Here is a 21,274-nt window from a genome sequence, read left to right on the forward strand (position 1 = left end):
ATTAAAATTGTGGCAGGTATTTAACTTTAAACCTAATTTGACAAAAATGTGTATATTTTTCCCTTTTTATCTCAGGAAATCCTTTTGGAGGAGGGCCATTAATGAATAATTATGCAGTGACTCTCTTGGTTGTGTTCTTCCTTCAGAACAGGACACCACCAGTTCTCCCAACTGTGAACCATTTAAAAGAACTTGCAGGTATGGGTATGAAAAAGCAGACCATGCATTCAAAACTAAAATGCAATTAAAAGATACTTTATAAATTTTGAAATATCCTCTGGTGATTTGTTGCAATTGGAGCTCACTGTTCAAATTTCACATTTCTTAACTATTGGAAGTTACTTATGTTAAATTCTAGAGGATGGTGAATTTAATTTCTTATACTTCATGTTTTATTCCATACTTCCAGGACACTTCTTCCAATGCACGTTTAACTGTATACTTTGATAGTTTTCTGAATTATTTTCATTTTTGTAAAGTACAACAGTGCCATTCTTTGTTAAAGATCAACAACTCATTGGGAAGTTTTATTTAATGATTACAATAGAAATAGAAGTGTCGCAGTGAAATAGTGCTGAGTTTTTTGCCAATGGGAGAAGACATTTTTGGAGCAGTATAAGGAGAGCTTTCCCTTACCTTGAAGGTGCATTTTCCTATTAGTAATTGCTAACAATCTACAATAGATTGCATTCCCCAATCTTAACATTCCTTGAGCACAAAATTTTGCATCTCTGCAAAAACTTACAAGACAAAGTACAAAAGTTAACAAAAGCAAAATACCATAGTTATTGGAGACCTGATCTAAATGCTGAAAGTTTTCAGCAAGTCAGGCAATACCCCCTCACCTACCCACCCACTGAAATCAAACAGAGAAGATACTGACTGGAAACCTTTATGGACACTGCTGCTAATTACAATAAGAGCCCATGGTCTTAGGTGCAGGGTACTGGCATGGGTAGAGGAATGGCTGGCTGGTAGAAGGCAGAGAGTAGACTTAAAGGGGTCTTTTTCAGGACGGCAGCTGGTGGAGTTTCAAAGGGTTCAGTATTGGGTCCACAAGTATTCATGTTATACATTAATAGTCTGAACGAAGGAACTGAGGGCATTGTTACTAAGTTTGAAGTTGACACAAAGATAGGTAGAAAGACAGTTAGGGCTGAGGAAACGGGAAGGCTGCAGAAGGATTTGGAGAGACGAGGAGAGTGGCAAAGAAATCGCAGATGGACTACAATGGTGGGAAAGAATGAGGTTATGCACTTTAGTTGGAAGAACAGAAGCATAGACTATTTTCTAAGTGGGGAAAGGCTTTGGAAATCTGAAGCACAAAAGGTCCTGGGAGTTCTATCTCCAGATTCTGTTAAGGTTAACATGCTGACTCAGTTGGCAATTAGGAAGTCAAATGCAAAGTTAACATTCATTTCAAGAGAGCTAGAAAACAAGAGCAGAAATTTACTGCTGAGGCTGCATAAGGCTCTGGTCAGACAGCATTTGGAATATTGTGAGCAGTTTTGGGCCCTGTATCTAGGGAAGGTTGTACTGGCGTTGGAGGGGATCCAGAAGAGGTTTACAAGAATGATCCCAGGGATGAAGTGCTTGACATATTGCGATATGAGGATTGGTTAAGGACTCTGAGTCTATACCTGTTGGAGTTTAGAAGGATGTTGGTGGGGGTGACCTCTTTGAAGCTTACAGAATGCTGAAAAGCCTGGACAGAATAGACAAGGGAAAGATGTCTTAACTAATAAGAGAGACTAGAAAACAAGGAAACAGCCTCAGAGTGAAAGGGCAACCCTTTAGAACAGAGCTAAGGAATTTCCTCAGCCAGAGGGCGGTGAATCAATGGAACTTGTTTCGCAGAGGTCTGGAGGTCAAGTCACTGAGCGTATTTAAGGCAGTGATAGGTGGATTCTTGATTAGTAAGTGGATAAAGGGTTACATGGAAAAGGCAAGAAAACTGGGATGAGAAACATGTCAGCTATATTTGAATGATAGAACAGAGTCAGTGGGCCAAATGGCCTAATTCTGCACCGATACCTTATGGTCAAACCCTTCTACCACCTTTGTATTTTTCCATTAATAAGTTAGGAATGGCTGACCTGAGACGACTTAACCATAGAAGGTACATTACTTGGGCATTGTTTACATACCCCATAGTCCATAAAATATTTTGTCCATATTTCAGACCAGGATAGCACAACACCTTGTAATATACTGTAAAAAAGATTTATTGTGCAGATGAATTATGTCTTCTTCATTAGATGTTAGTAGATAATAAAATCAGTGTGATTGTCCAAGCTCTGGATTAAAATAAATCAAATGTTAACATCCTTATTTTGATGGGAATGCACTGAGTAAAGTTAGCATTTGCTGAAATAGGTCCTGAAGATACCCTAATTTTAGTAGATAACTGATCTTTAAAAAAACATATAATGCAGGTTTTAGTCATTATATTTTTTATGTCTGTATTTAAATTATGTGGAATATTTTTACTGAAGTGAATATTAATTTGAGCATCTTTTTGTGTTGAGATGAGGGTGACCAATGTGTAATTGATGGCTGGGACTGTACTTTTCCAAGTAATCAGTCTAAAGTGGAACCCAGTCCAAATTCTGAAGGATTATGTAAGTATTTAGTTACTGATCTTTTTAAAATTTAGTTTAGATTAGACTACTTACAATGTGGAAACAGGCCCTTCGGCCCAACAAGTCCACACCGACTTGCTGAAGCGCACCCACCTAGACCCATTCCTCTACATTTACCCCTGCACCTAACACTACGGGCAATTTAGCATGGCCCATTCACCTAACCTGCACATTTTTGGACTGTGGGAGGAAACTGAAGCACCTGGAGGAAACCCACGCAAACACGGGGAGAATGTGCAAACTCCACACAGTCAGTTGCCTGAGGCAGGAATTGAACCCGGGTCTCTGGTGCTGTGAGGCAGCAGTGCTAACCACTGTGCCACCGTGCCGCCCACTGTGCCACCAAGTTGTATTATAATGTCCATACATAATAGAAAATATCTGCTTATTTGTCAAAACTTTAGAACTATGGGGACGATGTGGTACAATATGTTAAGTACTAACCTTTCATTTGGATTTGACTGCAATCTAAATTAATAGGATAATATTTTGCTCTGTCCTCTGACTGTCAGGGTGCTTTATAATATATGTTCAGGCAAACTTTATCCAGCTCCAGTAAAAAATTGCTAGTTTTGCATTAATTGCCTATGTAACTCAACAACCATACACTGTTGGTATGGCAAGTGGACAAATTATCAACTGAGGAGCAAATTACTGCACATGCTGGAATCTGTTCTGAAAACAAGAAATGCTGGAGATCACTGCAGGTCAGGCAGCATCCATGGAGAGAAAGCAAGCTACCATTTTGACTCAAAATGGAGAGAAGGTAAGTGAACATGAATGCCACCTGACCCGCTGTGATCTGCAGCATTTCTTGTTTGAAATGATCAACTGATATTAGAGGGCTGACTGCTTCACCAAACTTGTGGTACTCATTGGTAGTGGGTGCGTGAAGTGAAAGGGTTTTCATTCACCAGCATTTAAAACCACAAAGACAGTTTCTTAAACAAGTTTAAAATGTTGCAATTTATTGATAAATCTATCTCTTGGGTTTATTTTTTCATGACAGGTGGGCTTCTTGCAGAGTTCTACAAATTTTATTCACAGTTTGACTTTGCTGGAACGGTAATATCGCTGAGTGAAGGTAAAGCTCATCTTGTGACTGACTTCATTGGTCCCGAATCAGAAACAAATCTCCGACTTGGACCAATTAATATCCAGGATCCGTTTGAGCTGAGTCACAATATTTCTGGAAACATTAATGAAAGGACAGGACAAAAGTTTAAGCGACAATTGGATGAAGCCTTCAAGTACTGTCGTAGTCTGCAGTATCAGAGAAAGTCAAACAAAGGGAAGATCTGGGGCATTGTCAGATTGTTTCAACCTCTAAATAGTACCGACTGTTCCCCAGCACATTCTCCAGAAGTGGATTGTAGTCCAGTCAAAGAGTTGAACCATAGTGGGAATGTGTTGACTATTCCTTTCAAATTATCTTGCCTCTCAGAGCAAACAAGGGAGAAGTTGCATGGATCTTCAGATTTCAGGGAAATTTGGTTTAACAAGGTATGTCATGCTGTCCTGTATGTGATGGAGACTATTCTTCAATGTGGTTGTACATGCACTGAGGGAAGTGGTGTGCGAATTGATGATATAAAGATCAGTAGCTTTGATGGAAGTAGGAATGACAGTGACAATGAAGACAACATTGGATTGAAGAGAAAACATCCTGCCGAGGAAATACCTGAAATATCGAGCACGAAGAAAGCAAGAATTGAAACTGTACAATACCGGCGAAAAGTGACCTGGCATTGTGAAGTTTGGAGCAGAGTATGGGTCGGGCGGAGAAAAATGAGACGTCAGCTCCATTTTAGAACAACTGAACCTGATGCAAATACAGGTGAGGTGGTCAATTCCTTAGAAATTGAAGAAAAGGTTAGTGCAGCTATATTGCAGCAGGAGGGACGTGGGGATAAATCCAGCCCATTAATAACGTTTACACTCTGTGCCTTCCTGGTTGGTGGTAATGAAGACACAAGGACGATGATCAGAGTCACCCCCATTCAACACACTACTTTATTTCCAGAATTCTTTCATTTTCTAGAATCCTTTGTTCCCAAGATGACTGAAAAATGCTTTGAAAAATCTGAGTAAAACACCAAGGTTGTTACATTGATTTGACTTCAGTTGAAAGACTTTTTTTTCCTTAAAACAGTGAATTGAGTTCTGAAATATTAACTGAAAAAATTATTCTGAATTGGACAAAGAAGTTTGTTTTTTTTGAAAACTTTAAATAAATCTGAGCAGGAATGTATTTTTATATAAATAGTATAACTATTAATTCCAGGTTCAAAATAAATACCTTTATTAGATACAAATACAGTGAATGTAACACTGACGAAGCTTCTTATTAAGCCAATTTCCTGCAGAAAAAATGGCATGTGCCTTCTGTTTGTATAGTGAGCATTTGTTAACTGTATTTAGCTAGTGAGAAATCCAGTAGACATGTTTCCTGTAATTCAGATAAATACTGGATTTCAAAAGACTTATCCATTTGTTGTCTTATTTTGCAAATGTGGTGGGTTTGAGCTTGACAGACTAAATTACAAAGTATAAATGAAATGTTTGATTTTGTACATGAACGTGCTAACTCAGGGATTCATTGACAGTGAATTTTGTCCTTTGGGCACTGTAAATAATGTATTCATGGCTAGCTTTTTATTTGCATTCTGTTGTAGAAATTTTCTTTTTGAATTGATCTGTTTGGTTTTATTCTTTACACTGATATGGCAAAGACTTTTTTAAATTGTATTTTTTAAACAATAAAATATATTTAGGCACAGATGTGAAAGCTAACGTTTTAACATGACTATGAAGAAAATAGTTAAAAGATATTTCCTAAAAGCAGGTGTTTGCTTGATGTACACTATCTGAGCATTTTATAATAATGCATAACTACAACAAACCGTTAGAGTTGATGGAGTGATGTGTTTTTTTTTAACCTCCTTCTAATTGTTTTACAAACTTAAATTAATAGTATTATAATTTCCTAAATGTAGATATCCTTTATTAAAAATATTGAATGGTAGTAGTCAAGCATCTTAAAACACGCTGTTCGCGTGTAGTAAACTGCTCCATAAAGTTTGTAACTTTGAATTCATAATCTGGTTAGAGGGTTCGATGATAGTTATTGTGATTATATGTCAGAGCAGTGGGAAGGATTTTTTTTTGACGGTTGCAAACAGGCAGACAATATCGGAATGAGAGGAGAAGAACCTTATTGAGTACCATCGTTCAGTTATAAAAAAAAATTCTTCTGGGCTGAATTTATCCCAAATTTTCATGCTTGGCAACAGCATATGATTGGGAAAACATTTGAAACAAAATTAATTAACACCTTTTTGAAATATAGTGCACCAAAGCCAAAGGAAACTCAATGATAATTGGTGATCAAGTGGTTCCTGGAATTCTACAGTATCAATTTTGAATGTTCCTGTTCTCAGAATAACATTGTAAATCTGATAAATGTGTAGCTTTGTGTTTTCATAATCCAGGTTTTGATGTATGTCTTTCTTCAAAATGACGTTATTGCTTTTATAATTAACATATGCTCTTAAAGTCTTGTGCTGTCATTGCTGATGGCTTCGATAAACTATTGGTATCATAATGACCACAGCATATACTAATGCAGGATTATGCTATTAAGGTGCAGCTGTTTTGAAGCCACAAAATCTAATTTTGGTTTGTCTGCAGATCAGAAAGAAGTTGTATATTTCCACCACTACATCAGAATAAAACAACATTTGGATCTTGATTTCATTCTCTCAATATTCACACTTGTAAATGTGACAGATGTGTTCTCAGTTTTATGCACATATATTATTATAGTTTGAATTTCTATGAGAATTATACAATATGTTTTAAACTTAACTGTTATTTCTAAAAATAGTTTTCTTATGATAAATAAACTCTCTTATTTTCCCTGTGGTATTGAGTTGTATTAAGCTAATGGTATTTAATTAAGTTTATGTGGAGACAATCCATTAATTTCAGATTTTGCTAAACATTTATGGCACTGATTTTTAGAGTCCGTCATTTACATCACAGGAGGCGGCCATTTGGCCTATTGAGTTTGCTACCTTTCTAAAGTTAATCACACAACACCAGGTTATAATCTAACAGGTTTATTTAGACGTAGTAGTTTTCAGAGTACTGCTCCTTCAGGTTACCTGATGAAGGAGCAGCACTCTGAAAGCTAGTGCTTCCAAATAAGCCTGTTGGGCTATAACCTGGTGTTGAGAGATTTTTAACTTTGTTCACCCCAGTCCAACACCAGGGCAACTTCTCTAAAGAGCAGCTCAGCCTCAATCATCTGCTTGTTCATTGCTGAGGTCCTATATAGGTTTATTTCCTTTAAGTGACCACCTAATCACCTTCTGGTGTTATTGATTGATTGATTGATTGATTGATTCCATATCTGTCACCTGGGTGGGCAGAAACACTCAGTTTGAACAGCAAGTGGTAATAATCTGTTTTCCTGTCATTCCCTATGCATCTCTGAATGAAACTTTAGAATGGCCAGGCCAGACAGATTTAGTGTCAACTAGTGCGAACAGTTTTTCCTTGTCTACATTATTGAAACTTGTCATAATCTTCGTACATTGGATATTGTTTTCCAATCTCCTTTGCCCTAAGGAAAGCAAATGCAGTTTTTCTAAATTAAACTTGTGACTAAGAACCCCGAGTCCTGCTGCCTTTCGAGTAAATCTCTCTGCATCCTCATATCCCGTAATGACCAAACCTTGATGTCAAGCTGTATTTGGGGCTGAAACACAGCCTAACGTTCAGCCTGATGCCCTGCTTTTGTACTCTCTCTCTGTTTATGAAGTCCAAGATCTTGAGTCTCTTGCTAACCACTCAAACTGTCCTGCTACCTTCGCATATCCGTGCACAGGCTTGGAAAATCTGAGCTCCACCTGAAGAAGCTGGAAATGTTCACTACACCACTAGACCCCCAAGATCAGTGAACTGCCCTGAAGTTCCCACATGGTGCAGAAATTGCAAACAAGACATTGGAAATGCTTGTTCATGGAGTTAAAGAGGGAATAAAGGATTTAAAAACAAAAAGTTGAGTTAGACTATTTAAGCTATTAATTTTAATTCATAAACTTCATATCTTATCTGTACTCTCAATTTCTTTGCTGTTTCCTAATGCTGATTGAAAATTTTAATTACTCAGCCCTAAGTTTGACAGATAACCTGGTTTAGACTTGAGAAAAATAATATCTGATCATTTAATTGACCTGTGATTCATTTCTTGATTTTTCTTTAGAATGCTGTTGGTCATCTCTGAACCCACACACCTCTCCACTGATCTCCATTTTATACCTGCAAACCAAATCACTGTACTCTCCCAGGCGCGTTATAGCATGTTTATAAAACCGAGCTGCGTCAATTTGCCCTTTTCAGTATTTTCTTGTAGGTAGGCTAACTTTGCAAAATGGTTCATGTAAAAACTGGTGCAGAATTTTGGGTTGAAGAAACTTTGTGAAAGAATAGATAAATGAGGTTGATGTTGATATCAGAATCTGGCAACTGTAAAAGAAATATTTTTCTCTGCACTGAGGATGTCTGGTTTGAAAGGAATTAGCAATTGGGTGGGATTAATGGAAGAATACGTAGCATTGGATCTTGGAGGAAGTCACTGAGCATGAAACGGGGAGAAGGAGAATACAGGATCAAAAAGTTGCCCTTTGCTGCTTTTTGTGGAAAGGAAATATGAGCTGAAATTATCATTATGTCTAGAAGAGCAGTTAACTGAAACCATCAAGGTAGATGGATGGTGGTTTTACACATGTGAAATCAACTTTTGGAGTGGACTCAAATCACGGCTGTAGAAATGAAAGTAAACAGTTGATCGTTTTTCAGTGATGCTCTGTATAGCAACTCTTATGTTGAGACTTCACCATGATGAATGGAGATTATATTGACTTGGGGGCTTTGAATGACAGGCATGAAAAACAGAATTGTATTTCCATACAATAGGCAATTGGTATGACAGGAAGGAAAGCTACCCAGGAAGGTAATATGAGGTGTGCTTATTAAAATGTTATTCATTGCAAAGGGGACAATTAGGGGTACATGCACAAAATGATATCCTGCATGCTTTCTGTTGGAAACATCTTGAGCAATCTGTGAGCAAAGACTGCATAACATTAAAAAATGGATGTTTTAGAGCTCTTTCCTCACTTAAGTTTTAAGGTGGTAAATTTACTTGAGCTAACAATATTGTAAGACATGTAGCTTTATTGACTTTTAGTCGCAATCTGTACTTGCAAAGTTCCTGTTTGAAACTATCTAATTTGCAGCAATGATTTATCTACATTTTGATTTAGTGATAGAATTCTATAAAATTTTACATCAGTGACCAGATCACAAGGTCTATTAGGTGCACAAAATTAAAAATGAATGTTGCTGCTTTGAGTCAGCATGTCCCAGACCACATTCAGGCTCGGGCTGAGAAGTGACAAATTTGTGTCAGTGAAGTGAACATCTTATTCAGAGAGAATCTAGCCATCTCTCTTTGACATCTCAGGCTTTACCATTGCTGAATTCCACATCAACATCCAGGGGAATTGTTAATGACCAGTAAACTAGCTAGACCAACTATATAAGTACTGTACTTACAAAAATAGTTCAAAAATGGGAATTCTGCAGCAAGTGTCTCACCTCTTGACTTTTCACAACCCTTTCACAAACACAAGAAGTGGAATACACGACAGTTGCTTGGATTTGTGCACCTTCACAAGAGGTCAACATCATCCACCACCAAGCAACTCGCTGATCAGCACCTAATCCATTGCCATAAACGTTTGCTCCCTCCACAACCGGCAAACAGTGGCAGCAATGTAAGTTGTCTTGAAAATGCACTTCAATTTGCCAATCCTCTTGGCTTCTCCAACTTCTACTGTCCAAAGCACAGGTGCAATATGCATATGGGAACAGCAGCACCTGTGCGTTCCTCTGCAAACCGCCTACCATCCTTTTGTGGAAATATTTCACCATTTCCTCACTGAGATTGGAACTCCCTTCCCAACAGCTCTTCGGGTGTGCTTACACTATAGACCACAGCGGTTTCCCATCATTTTCTAGAGAGCAATTAAGCAGAATAAACAGTGGTTTTCCTACTGATGCTCAAGTTCCAGGGACAATGAAAAAAAAATCATTTAAACTGATACAAAAATGCAACAGTACAAGGAATACTGAGCAACCATATTAACACTTATTTACTTAAAAGGTGCAAAATATATTCTTGATACACAACATAAAACTCCAGTTATTTGTTTGAACCCTTCTAATTAATATGATTCTGTTTAATTCAAAATGATCAAAAAGGTAGTTCATTTTTTAAAACGTGGAGGTAAGTTTTTAAGTTACTTTGGCAATTAGAACTATTAATTTCTTGTTAGAGACATGCACACAGAGCCTTTGTGTTATGTTGGTTAGGTTAAAATCTAGTGGCTACGAGATCCTGAGCCTCAAATTCAAAAGGTGTGAAAAGGTGGATGGTGTCAAGCTTCTTGCATGTTTTTGGAGCTGCACCCATCCAAGCTCATGGGGAGTACTTTACCACAGTCCTCACTTGTGCCTTATAGATGGTGGACAGGCTTTGAGAAATCAAGAGGTGACTGATTGACTGCATTGCTCCTGGCCTCCGATCTGCTTTTGCAGCCACTGTTTATGATAAGCGATTTTATCAGTTGCGATTCTGATCAATGGTGACCCCCCCCCCCCAAAACACTGATAGTGGGGTATTCCGAGATGGTAATTTCAATGACATTGAATGACAAGGGGCAGTGTTTAGATTGTCTCTTATTGAAGATGGTTATTCTGTGGCATTTATATGGTGTGATGTTACTTGCCACTTGTCAGCCCAAACCTGAATATTGTCCAAGGCTTGTTGCCTTCGACCATGGACTGCCTCCGTATCTGAATATTGTGCAATCATTGGTAAACTTGCTCAATTCTAACTTTATGATGGAGGGAACGTCATTGATGAAGCAGCTGAAGATGGTTGGACCTAGGACACTACCTGAGGAACTCCTGCAGTGAGGTCCTGATGACTGACCACCAACAACCACAACTATCCTCCTATGAACCAGATATGAATCCAACCACTGGAGAGTTTGCCCTGTAATTCCCATTGATTCCAGTTTTGCTACAGCTCCTTGATAACACACTCTGCAGTCTTGAAGTCTCACTTCACCACTGGAATTCAGCTCTTTGCTCTATCTTTGAATGAAGGTTGTAATAAAGTAAGGAGCTGAGTGGCTCTGGTGGAGCGCAAGCTGAGCATCACTGAGCAGATTATTGCTGATCAGATGCTGCCTGATAGTACTGTTGATGATGCCTTCGATCACTTTATTAATGATCAAGAATAGTTTAGATCAGAGTGGTGGTGGAAAAGCACAGCAGGTCAAGCAACATCCCAGGACCAGGAAAATCGATGTTTCAGGCAAAGCCCTTCATCAGGAATCAAGATTAGACTGCTAGGGTGCCATATCAGATGGTAGAATTTGAATTCAACAAAAGTCTGGTCTAATGATGACCATGAATCCATTGTCGATTGCTGGAAAAACCCATCTGGATCACTAATGTCCTTCAGGGAAGGAAGCTGCCGTCCTTACCTGGTCTGGCCTACATGTGACTCCGGACCCACAACAATGTAGCTGACTCTTAACTGTCCTCTGGGCAATAAATGCTGCCTAACCAGTGATGCCCTCATCCTGTGAATGAATAAAGAAAAATAGACTGCTGGGACTGTAGTTAGTCAGGTAGATGTCAATGTTGTAGCACTTCTGGACCAGCTTGGCTTGGGGTGTGGCAAGTTCGAGAGCACAGGTTTTCCATATTATTGCTGGAATGTTGTCAGGGCTTGTAACCTTTGCATATCCAATGCCTCCAACCGTTTCCTGATATCATGTGGGGTAAATCAAATTGGCTGAAAACTGGCATCTGTGATTTTGAGGACTGCATTAGGAGGCCGAGTTGGGACATCCACTTGGCACTTATGGCTGAAGATTACTGTGAATGTTTCAGCTCTATCATTTGGACTGTTGTGCTGAGTTGTTTCATAATTGATGATGGGGACATTTGTTGAGCTGATTCTCCTAGTGTGTTGTCTAATTTTCCAACACAATCAACTAGTGGATATGGCAGACCTTAGATCTGATTGGTTGTGGGATCACTTAGCTCTGTCTATCACTTGCTTCTTGTGGTGTTTGGCATGCTAGTACATCCTTTTGGTAGCTTTAACAAGTTGATGCCTCATTTTTAAGTATGCCTGATGCTGCTTCTAGCATGTCCTCTACCATTCTTGATTGAACTAAGGTTGATTCCCTGGCTTGATGGTAATGGTTGAGTAGGGGAATATGCCAGGCCATGACATTGCAAATTGAGATGGTCTGCAATTCTGTTGCTGTTGATGGCCCATAGCGCCTCATGGATGCCCAGTCTTGAGTTACTAGATCTGTTCAAAGTCTGTTCCATTTAGAACGATGATGTGCCACACGACACTATAGAGGTTATTCTTAATGTGAAGGTGGGACTTTGTCTCCACAAGGACAATGCGATGGTCACTTTTACTGATACTGTCATGGACAGATGTGTTGGCAGCAGGCAAATGGGTAAGGATGAGGTCAAGTATGTTTTTCTATCTTGTTGGTTCCTCACCACCTGCTGCACACCGAGTCTAGCAGCTATGTCCTTTAGGAACTAACCTGCTGATGAATAGTCCAGCTAGTGAGCCAATCTTGGCGGTGGACATGGAAATTCCCAATCCTGAGTGCATTTTGCCCCCTCAGTGTTTCATCCACGTGTTGCTCAATGTGGAGGAGTGCTGACTCAGCAGCTGAGGGAGGGGCGTACATGGAAATCGGAAGGAGGTTTCCTTGCGCATGGTTAACCTGAAGCCATGAGACTTTAAGGAGTTCAGAATCAATGTTGAGAACCTTCATGGCAACTGTATACCACTGTGCGGCCCACTCTGTTGGGTTTGTCCTGCCTGTGGGATAGGACGTATCCAGAGATGATGATGATAGTGGTGTCTGACACATCGACTGTACAGTGTGATTCCATGTCAGGCTGTTGCTTGACTAGTCTGTGAAACAGCTCTCCCAACCTTGGCACTAACCCCCAGATATTAGTAAGAAGGACATCAGAGGATTGACACAGCCAGTTTTACTGTTGTCGTTTCTGGTGCCCAGTCAATCCCAGGTGTCCATCTGGTTTCATGTCTATCTCAAAATGATTTAAATCATTAAGAATATGGGGGAAAAGAATGATAAGTAAAAATATTTGAAAACTTGTATGTATATATTTTAAAAATGCTAATACTTTAATTTAAATAGCAATATTATATTTATGCAGCCATATTTTTCCCTTTTATAAGTAGTTGTCAATGATTAAAGGTGCAAAACGTTTTAGTTTGCAATTACCTAAGTTGTTAATGTTGTGAACAGATAACTGAAGCAACTTGACCACTGTTTGGACAGAACTGTACAAAATGGCTGGTGTATATGATACATTTTAAAGGTTCTATTATAACTGATACCCACAATCATGAAATATAACTAGTGCCCTGATCTGCAATATACATGGCTGTCCATTATGTGTGTGGGATGTGTAACTGGTAAGGATTGTTAATCTCAGTAGGTTAAAAAAATTCTGAATTTTAATGAATGGAATGGGCAACATAGTGAAAACCTGTAGTGAACATATTCATTTTAATGAATACGTTTTGTGAAAAGGCAATTGCATAATAAGATTAAAGTTTTGGAAATTCCATTTCAAGTGCAAAGCTTGGCTTAATGTGGGTGCAAAATAGGACACCAGTTAGTATACTCAATTTACAACTGGTTTATTTCAACAACTGGATAATTGGAAGTCCTCTACTAGAAGGGGCAGATCTCTCCTTCTGACTTGCTGCTTGGCACTTCTTCCAAGTATGTCTTTACATTGTCAGAGGAACCCTCGATCCTTATTGATGTTTGTAAAGGTTATGGTGGTTTTTTCTTGTCAAAACTATTGTGCTCAGTTTAGGTCGCCATGCCACAAGGAATTCACTTGAATGACTTCCATCTCTAGGATTGGACAACGCATGCAGCCAGATTTTGAAGATAATAACAACTTAAAGTAAAGATAGCAACAACAAATTTGATTCCAAATCTTAAGTGGATCCATTGTGAGAAAAGTATTGTACTAAAAAAAGCAAATGAGTAAAATTGAACTTAATAACATAAACTTTTGCAAAGCCACATTATATTTAATATTGCTTGGATGACTTCAGTTTTCATGGATTATGTTAAATATATTTATTTGAGTTTTTTTTAGTCGACCTGAACAAAATAAATCATCTCACCTCTGCTTTCAAAGAGCAACCTTTTAGAATTTAATTTTAATTAATTAATTTTAAGACCATGTTTCCTAGTTTTGGACTCGCCCATTAGAGAAAACCCTTTTCATGTCCATCTTGTTGAGACAATTCAAGATCTTATATACTTCAATCAAGTCATCCCCCAGTCTTCCGAGATCCAGTGGATGCAAGTTTAGTCTGTCCAATCTTTCCTCATAGGGGAACCCACTCATTTCAGGTATCAAGTATTCTGGATAATCAAGAGGTCCACATAATCAATGTATTTACAGCACAATTCACTTAAATAATAATGCAACTTTGCCTTAAATAAAACTGATGGGCAGACACTTGCACTCTCAACTGATAACACAGATATTGTGGTAGACTGCAATATTTGAGCAGAAATTGACTTGACTTTCACGTGGCCATTAGATTGAACAACATGTATATTACATTGAGGTAAATAAATTAAAAAGGCTATGATAACTGGACAGAATAATACAGTAAACTCCTGGTATTTGAGGTCTATAATTTTTGCCAGTTTTTCGAGAGTACTGGTTCGTGAGGTGCCAGTTAAAACAAAGTTTGCTCTATATCCATTGTTGATCTCCTTAAGTTTAAACACAACATTGTTTCCTACCTACCTTGGTACTGTCTGAGGTTTTAGCAACAATACCTTTGCTCCCCTTATCTAAAGCCATTGATTTAAATTGTAGAAAGTTGAGGCTTGAGTAGACTCCATTCTGCCAATCACACAAGCACTTCCTTCTTTTGCACCAATGTGTGGGATTTGGATGTTATCCATCCCTAGTTGCCCTTGTATTGATTGGCTCTCGGCCATTTCAGAGGGAAGCTAAGTGTCAGCTATATAGTTGTGGATCTAGAGTTCATGTCCATCAATAGCAGATGTCCATCCCTATCGCACATTAATTAACCAATTGTTACACAGTCGCCTTTAAGCTAATGTTTAAAAAAAATCTGATTAAATTCAAACTTTACCCTCTGCCCTCATGGGATTCTAATCCATGTCCCCAAGACCCAGATTATTGGTTCAGTGATGATACCATTATGCCATCACCTTCTTATATTCTGTTCTCTGCCTGCCAGCCCATGTTCTATTCATGCTAATGTGCTACCTCTAAACCATGAGCTTTTATTTCCTGCAATAAACTTTTATGTGGCACTTTATTAAAATGCCTTCTGAAAATCTAACTACAGTATGTTTACAGGCTCCCCTTTGTTCAAAGTTCATGTAATTCCTTCCAACAAATTGGTTAAACACGATTTCCCTTTAACAACAATGTTGACTCTTATTGATCACCTTGACTATTTCTAAGTGCACAGTTATAATTTCTTTAAGAATCAATGCTAACACTTTCCACAAAACAGACATCAAAGTAACTAGCCTATAGTCTCCTGTTTTCTGCCTCCCTCCTATCTTGAAGAACTGAGTTATATTTCCTAATTTCAAGTGTGATGCTACCTTCTCTGAATCAAGAGTATTTTAGAAAATTAACATCAACTGATGTACTGGCTTATTTTCTCCACCTGTTTTAAGACCTTAGTATGACGTCCACCTGGAATCTCAGCTCCATCAGTTTGCTGAGTATAACTTAACTATCGTCCTTGCTTTCTTTCAAGTTTGGATTTAAAGCTATTACTGGATTTTTTTTGTATTTTCTATAGTGAAGATACAGAAATCCCCCCTTGGGTTCAAGATGAATCCTATTTGTTCTCGAAAGAGTGATTGAAGAAACGTGTCAAGATTGTCTTTCCAGGGAAAGCTCTGCCTGTAAGATTTCATTGAGAGCCATACACAATTAGTGACTTCATTATACCAGCCAGGACATGACAGCAACAGGCTCTAGAACATTCCGTACTTTGTCTCTTTGTCTTCAATGATAACCCATTAGTCAAAGTCTTTTATTTTTCAGAAATCCAATCTCTGCCAAAAAAAATCTAATTTTTTTTCTCTTTTCCTGAAGCAAGGGAGAGATTCTTCCATATAACTGATTGTGTGTGTTAATCAGTTATTTCATATTTATTGATTACCTTTTGGCATGATAATAAACAATTGATACAATTACGAAACTTGATTGATACATATTTTTCTTAAAACCTGATATAGGTAAGGTGTTGGATTGATCATCTTGGTAACAGGAAGTATTTTTTATTTATTTTCTGTTGCGGCCTGCAAGATTGGTGGAGCCTCTGTCGTAACAAAACCTATTGGTAAACAATCGTTATACTCAGATTATTGGCTGATATCAGATAAGAGAAGTGAAAGATAATAAATGGAAATGACTGAAAATAATCAAGTGGATATTCTGCCTCCAAACTCCCTTTATTCAACAAGTGATAAGTGGTTAAAACAATCACCCAAACAATAAAAGCCAAAGAACATCATTTTTGAATTGACATTTAACTACAATGGTGACAGATTAGGGGTAATTTGCAATAGTATGACAGTGCAAATTAGTTTCTCCTAGCACCAAGAATGAAGCAAAAGCAAGATATACAGCCTTAATCTGGAGTCAGAGTCTAAACTAAAACCAGACTAAATCTAATTGTAATTCCTTTGATTCCTACATTGCTAGAATGGGACACCTCTACCATTTTGTTTTGTTGTCAGATCAGGTCATAACAAACAATAAATACTGCACAAGATCAATATTGCTACGAGTTAATAATTATTTTGCAAGGGCTCAGCAGTTGTAGATAACATTTATTGCAAAAATAAGCTTTAACAGACCAAAAAACATTTCTCATTTGAAACTTTCTTTCATTCCTCTGAACTATAATATTGCACACGTCTCCAGATAAATGGAAAGCTAAGTTAGATTAAAATGAACCTGCATACCAGAGAATTAAGTTTTAACATGAATTTTTAAAAAGAATTTAAAGGAGAAGCATAGTTCCTTCTTGCAGTTGGCTAGAGAATCATCAACAACAAGTGAAGAAGCAATATTCATCTCTAATTATTTTGTGGCTTGTACCATTTAAAATAAAGCATGGATGTGTTTACCATTACCCAAGAATTAAATCTTTTGGCTTCAAATAAATGCTCATTTCAAATCAATTCCATTTGTGCAAAAGAGAAGAAACAGGTACAGCAAATGATGAAAACAAAGGTAACCCAGCCCTTCAGTGTTTGTATTGGGCGTAACATTTAAGCCAATTTTTGAAATGAACTAATGCAAGACGGGATTTGAATTGACGCTTGTTTGCATGCCTAAATGTTGCATATCTCCTTTCAACATCCTTCAGAGATTCCTGCGTTTGTTTTACTTTCTTCTGGTGACCAATACGGACATCATTGCACGATCCCACAAGTAAACTACCAAGGCCATCAATGAAAAACTCTAGGAATGATACAAAATAACATTTCCTTATCAGTATCACTGCATCGTAGAAGAACAGTCAGATGTTGAAGTAATGAGGAACAAGAAAAACATCTTATCCAAAGTTAAGTTCCAGAATATCTGTGCATCTAAAAATACTCATTTTACTCAACCTTACTGTCGATATTCTACATTTGAACCCACTTTGAGTGAAATAGAAGCCATTATATTCAATGGAGAAAATTTTAATTTTAGATTGTATTTGTAACTTTCAATTCTACACTTAAACAGCTATTTATCATTCTATTTTGTAGATTTTTAAACCAATGAGTATATTTGCTAAACACTGCTGACAGAGCCTTTTTACTGCTTGAAACAATTTTGCTAACTTAAAAGAAAACAGACTATTAACCACATTCCAGGTCAAAAGGGTGATGCTGGAAACGCACAACAGGTCAGGTAGCATCCAAGGAGCAGAAAAATCGACATTTTGGGCGTAAGTCCTGATGAAGGGATTATGCTCGAAATGTCGATTCTCCTGCTCCTTGGGTGCTGCCTGACCTGCTGTGCTTTTCCAGCACCACACTCTGGACTCTGATCTCCAGCATCTGCAGTCCTCACTTTCGCCTATTAAACACATTCACTGTGGTATTACATAGGATACAGGATATCTGATGTACAGAGATTTCCTGAGACCATCGAATAGGTCAGTTGTAAAAATTGAAGCATGTGAAAAGAAAAGCAAACTTGCTTGGATTAACAAAAAGGGAATAACAGAAATTACAGATACATTATTTTGACACTTGGACACCAGTGAAAATTTCTGGAAATATCAGACTGGATGGGTTGGTAAATAGCTGGATTATTGAAAAGTCAGAGACAAAAAAAGGAGGATAATTAAGGAAAGGCCAATGCATGGTAGGGAAATTATTGAAATTCATTACCAGGTTCTAAATAATTTTCATTTAGAAATATATCTGTTGATCATCGACATAGATTTTTTAAAAGGTGAATGATATTCATCTAATTGATTTAATTCTTTGGTGAGGTTGGTCAGGGTAATGCAACAGATGTATAAATGGCTATTCAGAAGGCTATTCAATAAAATGTCTCACAGGATGCTTATTGAATAAATGCATGTCTATGGAATTAAGAGAAAATTGATATTATCAATATAAAATTCACTCAGTGACAGGAAGCAAGAGCTGGTGGTAGATTAATGTTTTGGGAGGTCTTTAACAGAAATGCTCCCTGAGAGTTTGTTTTGGATTCATTACTCTTTTATAAAATTATCTAGATTAGAACACTTGGAAAAGTAGTGGTCATCTTAAAAAGATAATTAACTTTCAGGATATCATAGGTAGGATGGTGAAACGGGCAGAAAACCTCAATAGGTTTAACACAGAAAGATGTGAAGTGATGTATTTTGGCGGGATGAGTAGGCAAAGATGATAACTAGATGGCAAAAAGAGTGTTGATGAGTGGAAAGACATTTGTGCTCAGATAAATAAATTAGTAAGGATGGGAGGACAAGCTGATAAGATGGTTAACATGCAATTTGATAACTTAGCTTATAGATAGAGGATTATTCAAGCAGAAAAAATAATTCTGCAACTTCATAAACACTGGTTAGTTCTCTGATTGAATATTGCGGACAATTATGAGTACCAATTCAAGGGAAACATAAAGACTTTACAAAAGATACAGAAGAAGACTATTAGTTTTTTCTCTGGGAAAAGGAACTTCAGTTATGAGAAGAGATCAGGAAATTTGGGACTGTTATCCTTAGAACAAAGAAAGGTAAGAGGAGACTTGAGAGATGTTTTCAAGATTGAGAGTTCTGGCCAAGTAAGTAAAGGAAGATTATTCTCTTTGATGAGTGGACCAGCGATTAGATTTCTTGGATACAAATTATTAGGAAATCATTTAGAGGGGGTATTTACGTTTCAGTATTTTCCAAACCAAATGATGTTCCTGATCAATTTTCTTACTTCTAATGAAAACGATTTTAGATTTGGCTACTTCTCTGTAACATTGTGAAGCCCCTGTTGATTTTCTCAAATACTCTAATGCATCATTGACCTTTTGAAATCATTCCCAAATATTCATTTAATATATTGATCTTTGAATCAACTATATTGTTACATGAAAAACTTTTATACCATAATATTGGTGTAAAACTATTCAGAGAAGTGTATATGATAAAACATGTCTGAATCAAAATTCACCAATTAGCTGAAAATTTGGGGATATTTCTGTCCATTCTTGGTCAATAGGCAGGGAATCTTATGAATTATGCCTTAAGATGATTCTGTAAATCCATAGACAAACTTAATAAAAACCTGATTAAGAGAAAGTGAGGCTGGAGATCAGGGTCAAAAAGTGAGGTACTGGAAAAGCACAGCCAGTCAAGCAGCATCTGAGGAGCAGGAGATCGAATGTTCTTCATCTGATGAAGAGCTCATGCTCGAAACATCGACTCTCCTGCTCCTCGGATGCTGCCTGACCGGCTGTGCTTTTCCAGCACCACACTTTGGGAAAAGTCTGATTAACCCAGCCAGGACCATGAGTGTAAACATACAAAGGACATGAATGCAATTACCTGGGTGAGCTACCCTTGACAATCGTGGGTCAAATCCAACACTCCACACCTTTTGTGTCCTGGCCAGAAAGAAGTTCACCACAAGACTGGTGACTACACAGTGTGGAAACCCATCCAGTGCATGAAAACTGCCAAATTGGGAAAACAAGCAGTCTCCATCATCATTTCCTTTCTCATACCACAGTTTAAATTGAAATCGACTGCCACTCACAGAGGCTCCAACCTATGGAAAATAATTTTAAAAATGGTACATATGCTATGAACTTTGTTTGAAAATAAAGTTAATTTAATTATAGTGTAGGTCTCATGGCCTGATAATTCATGTTTTGTACTACTTTTAAAGTTCCTTAACCCCCCATTTGAAACAAATAGGTTAGCATCTGCATTAAACAGCATACAAAATAATGTTATAAAAACATGATAAGTATTGATACTATTCAATCACCAACAAAAATAAGTAAGTTCTGTGTTCCAAAAAAAAACTATGGTCTTTTTCAATATCTTTGTTATTTATCAACATATTTCAGTTGTTTGAAAATTCACCGAGGAGTTTAAAACTTGAGTGTTGTTGAAAAATACACTTTTTGTTGAAGCTTTTAACTTTGCACTCTTCAGAACAATTCACAAGGATGCCAATCTAAGGGAAAAACCAACATTTATATTACCTGAGAGGAAGTTGCTGATTGGTTAGCAAGTGGACTCTGATTCATGGAGGTGCTTTTATGGAGAATGCACCAATGAATGAAGCTTGGTAGTTAACTGTCTAAATTTTAGACCAGTAGGTTGACCTTAATTGGTCAGTGCGTTGTTCTGAGAAATGTACCTCTGACTGGCTGTCACCTATTTTGTTGTATTATAACAGGCATCATTTCTTCTCAGTCCAAGGGGCTGGCTATGGTCAGTCAGATGTTTGGGTCCAGTCAGGATTCAGGAATCCATGTCCTTTCAGTTCAGAGATAGGGTCAAGGTGAGTCCCATAGATCAAGTCATACCAGTCTGTTGGAGGTCTGTAGAGACATCTGTCAAGGGGCTGGGATGTGCTTAGTTGGGTCTAACCTGGTAAGTCAATCCAGAACATGGGCCACGGTCAATCCTTTAGTATTAAGCAGTTAATATTGTAGATAATAACTTATAATTTTCTGGCTTAGCTGAAGTTAAATTCAATGGAATGAGAATGAGAAAACATATGAAGCCTGGTGATACTTAATGTTTAGAAGGGTCACTGGTTTTAAAGTGTTTCTGTGATTTGCTGAAGGAATGTATAATTTTGTTTACGTCAAGCATTGTAACTCAGCAGGAATGGGCTGAAACCAGAACAGAACACAATTTTCCAAGTGTG

At 37.6% G+C, this 21,274-nt stretch overlaps 2 protein-coding genes across 2 annotated transcripts in view; one reads left to right on the forward strand and one right to left on the reverse strand.

Moving 5' to 3' along the window:
* Positions 1 to 6,566, forward strand: part of tut1 (terminal uridylyl transferase 1, U6 snRNA-specific) — a 28,178-nt gene extending 21,612 nt beyond the window's left edge. Inside the window, exons 8-10 of the mRNA XM_043675121.2 lie at positions 76 to 198; positions 2,529 to 2,621; positions 3,652 to 6,566. Of these exons, the coding sequence (XP_043531056.2) occupies positions 76 to 198; positions 2,529 to 2,621; positions 3,652 to 4,733 (1,298 nt within the window). The 3' untranslated portion in view covers positions 4,734 to 6,566. The remainder of the gene's footprint in view (positions 1 to 75; positions 199 to 2,528; positions 2,622 to 3,651) is intronic.
* A 10,354-nt stretch (positions 6,567 to 16,920) lies between these two features.
* Positions 16,921 to 21,274, reverse strand: part of LOC122539634 (N-acetylneuraminylgalactosylglucosyl-glucoside beta-1,4-N- acetylgalactosaminyltransferase 2-like) — a 37,399-nt gene continuing 33,045 nt past the window's right edge. The window contains exons 9-10 of the mRNA XM_043674633.2: positions 19,936 to 20,158; positions 16,921 to 17,354 (exon numbers count right to left, since the gene is read on the reverse strand). Of these exons, the coding sequence (XP_043530568.2) occupies positions 17,137 to 17,354; positions 19,936 to 20,158 (441 nt within the window). The 3' untranslated portion in view covers positions 16,921 to 17,136. The remainder of the gene's footprint in view (positions 17,355 to 19,935; positions 20,159 to 21,274) is intronic.

This window comes from Chiloscyllium plagiosum, unplaced genomic scaffold, assembly GCF_037043375.1.
Source record: "Chiloscyllium plagiosum isolate Xiang-an unplaced genomic scaffold, Cpla_swu_hap1 HiC_scaffold_32, whole genome shotgun sequence".
In the NCBI taxonomy this organism is placed as follows: domain Eukaryota; kingdom Metazoa; phylum Chordata; class Chondrichthyes; order Orectolobiformes; family Hemiscylliidae; genus Chiloscyllium; species Chiloscyllium plagiosum.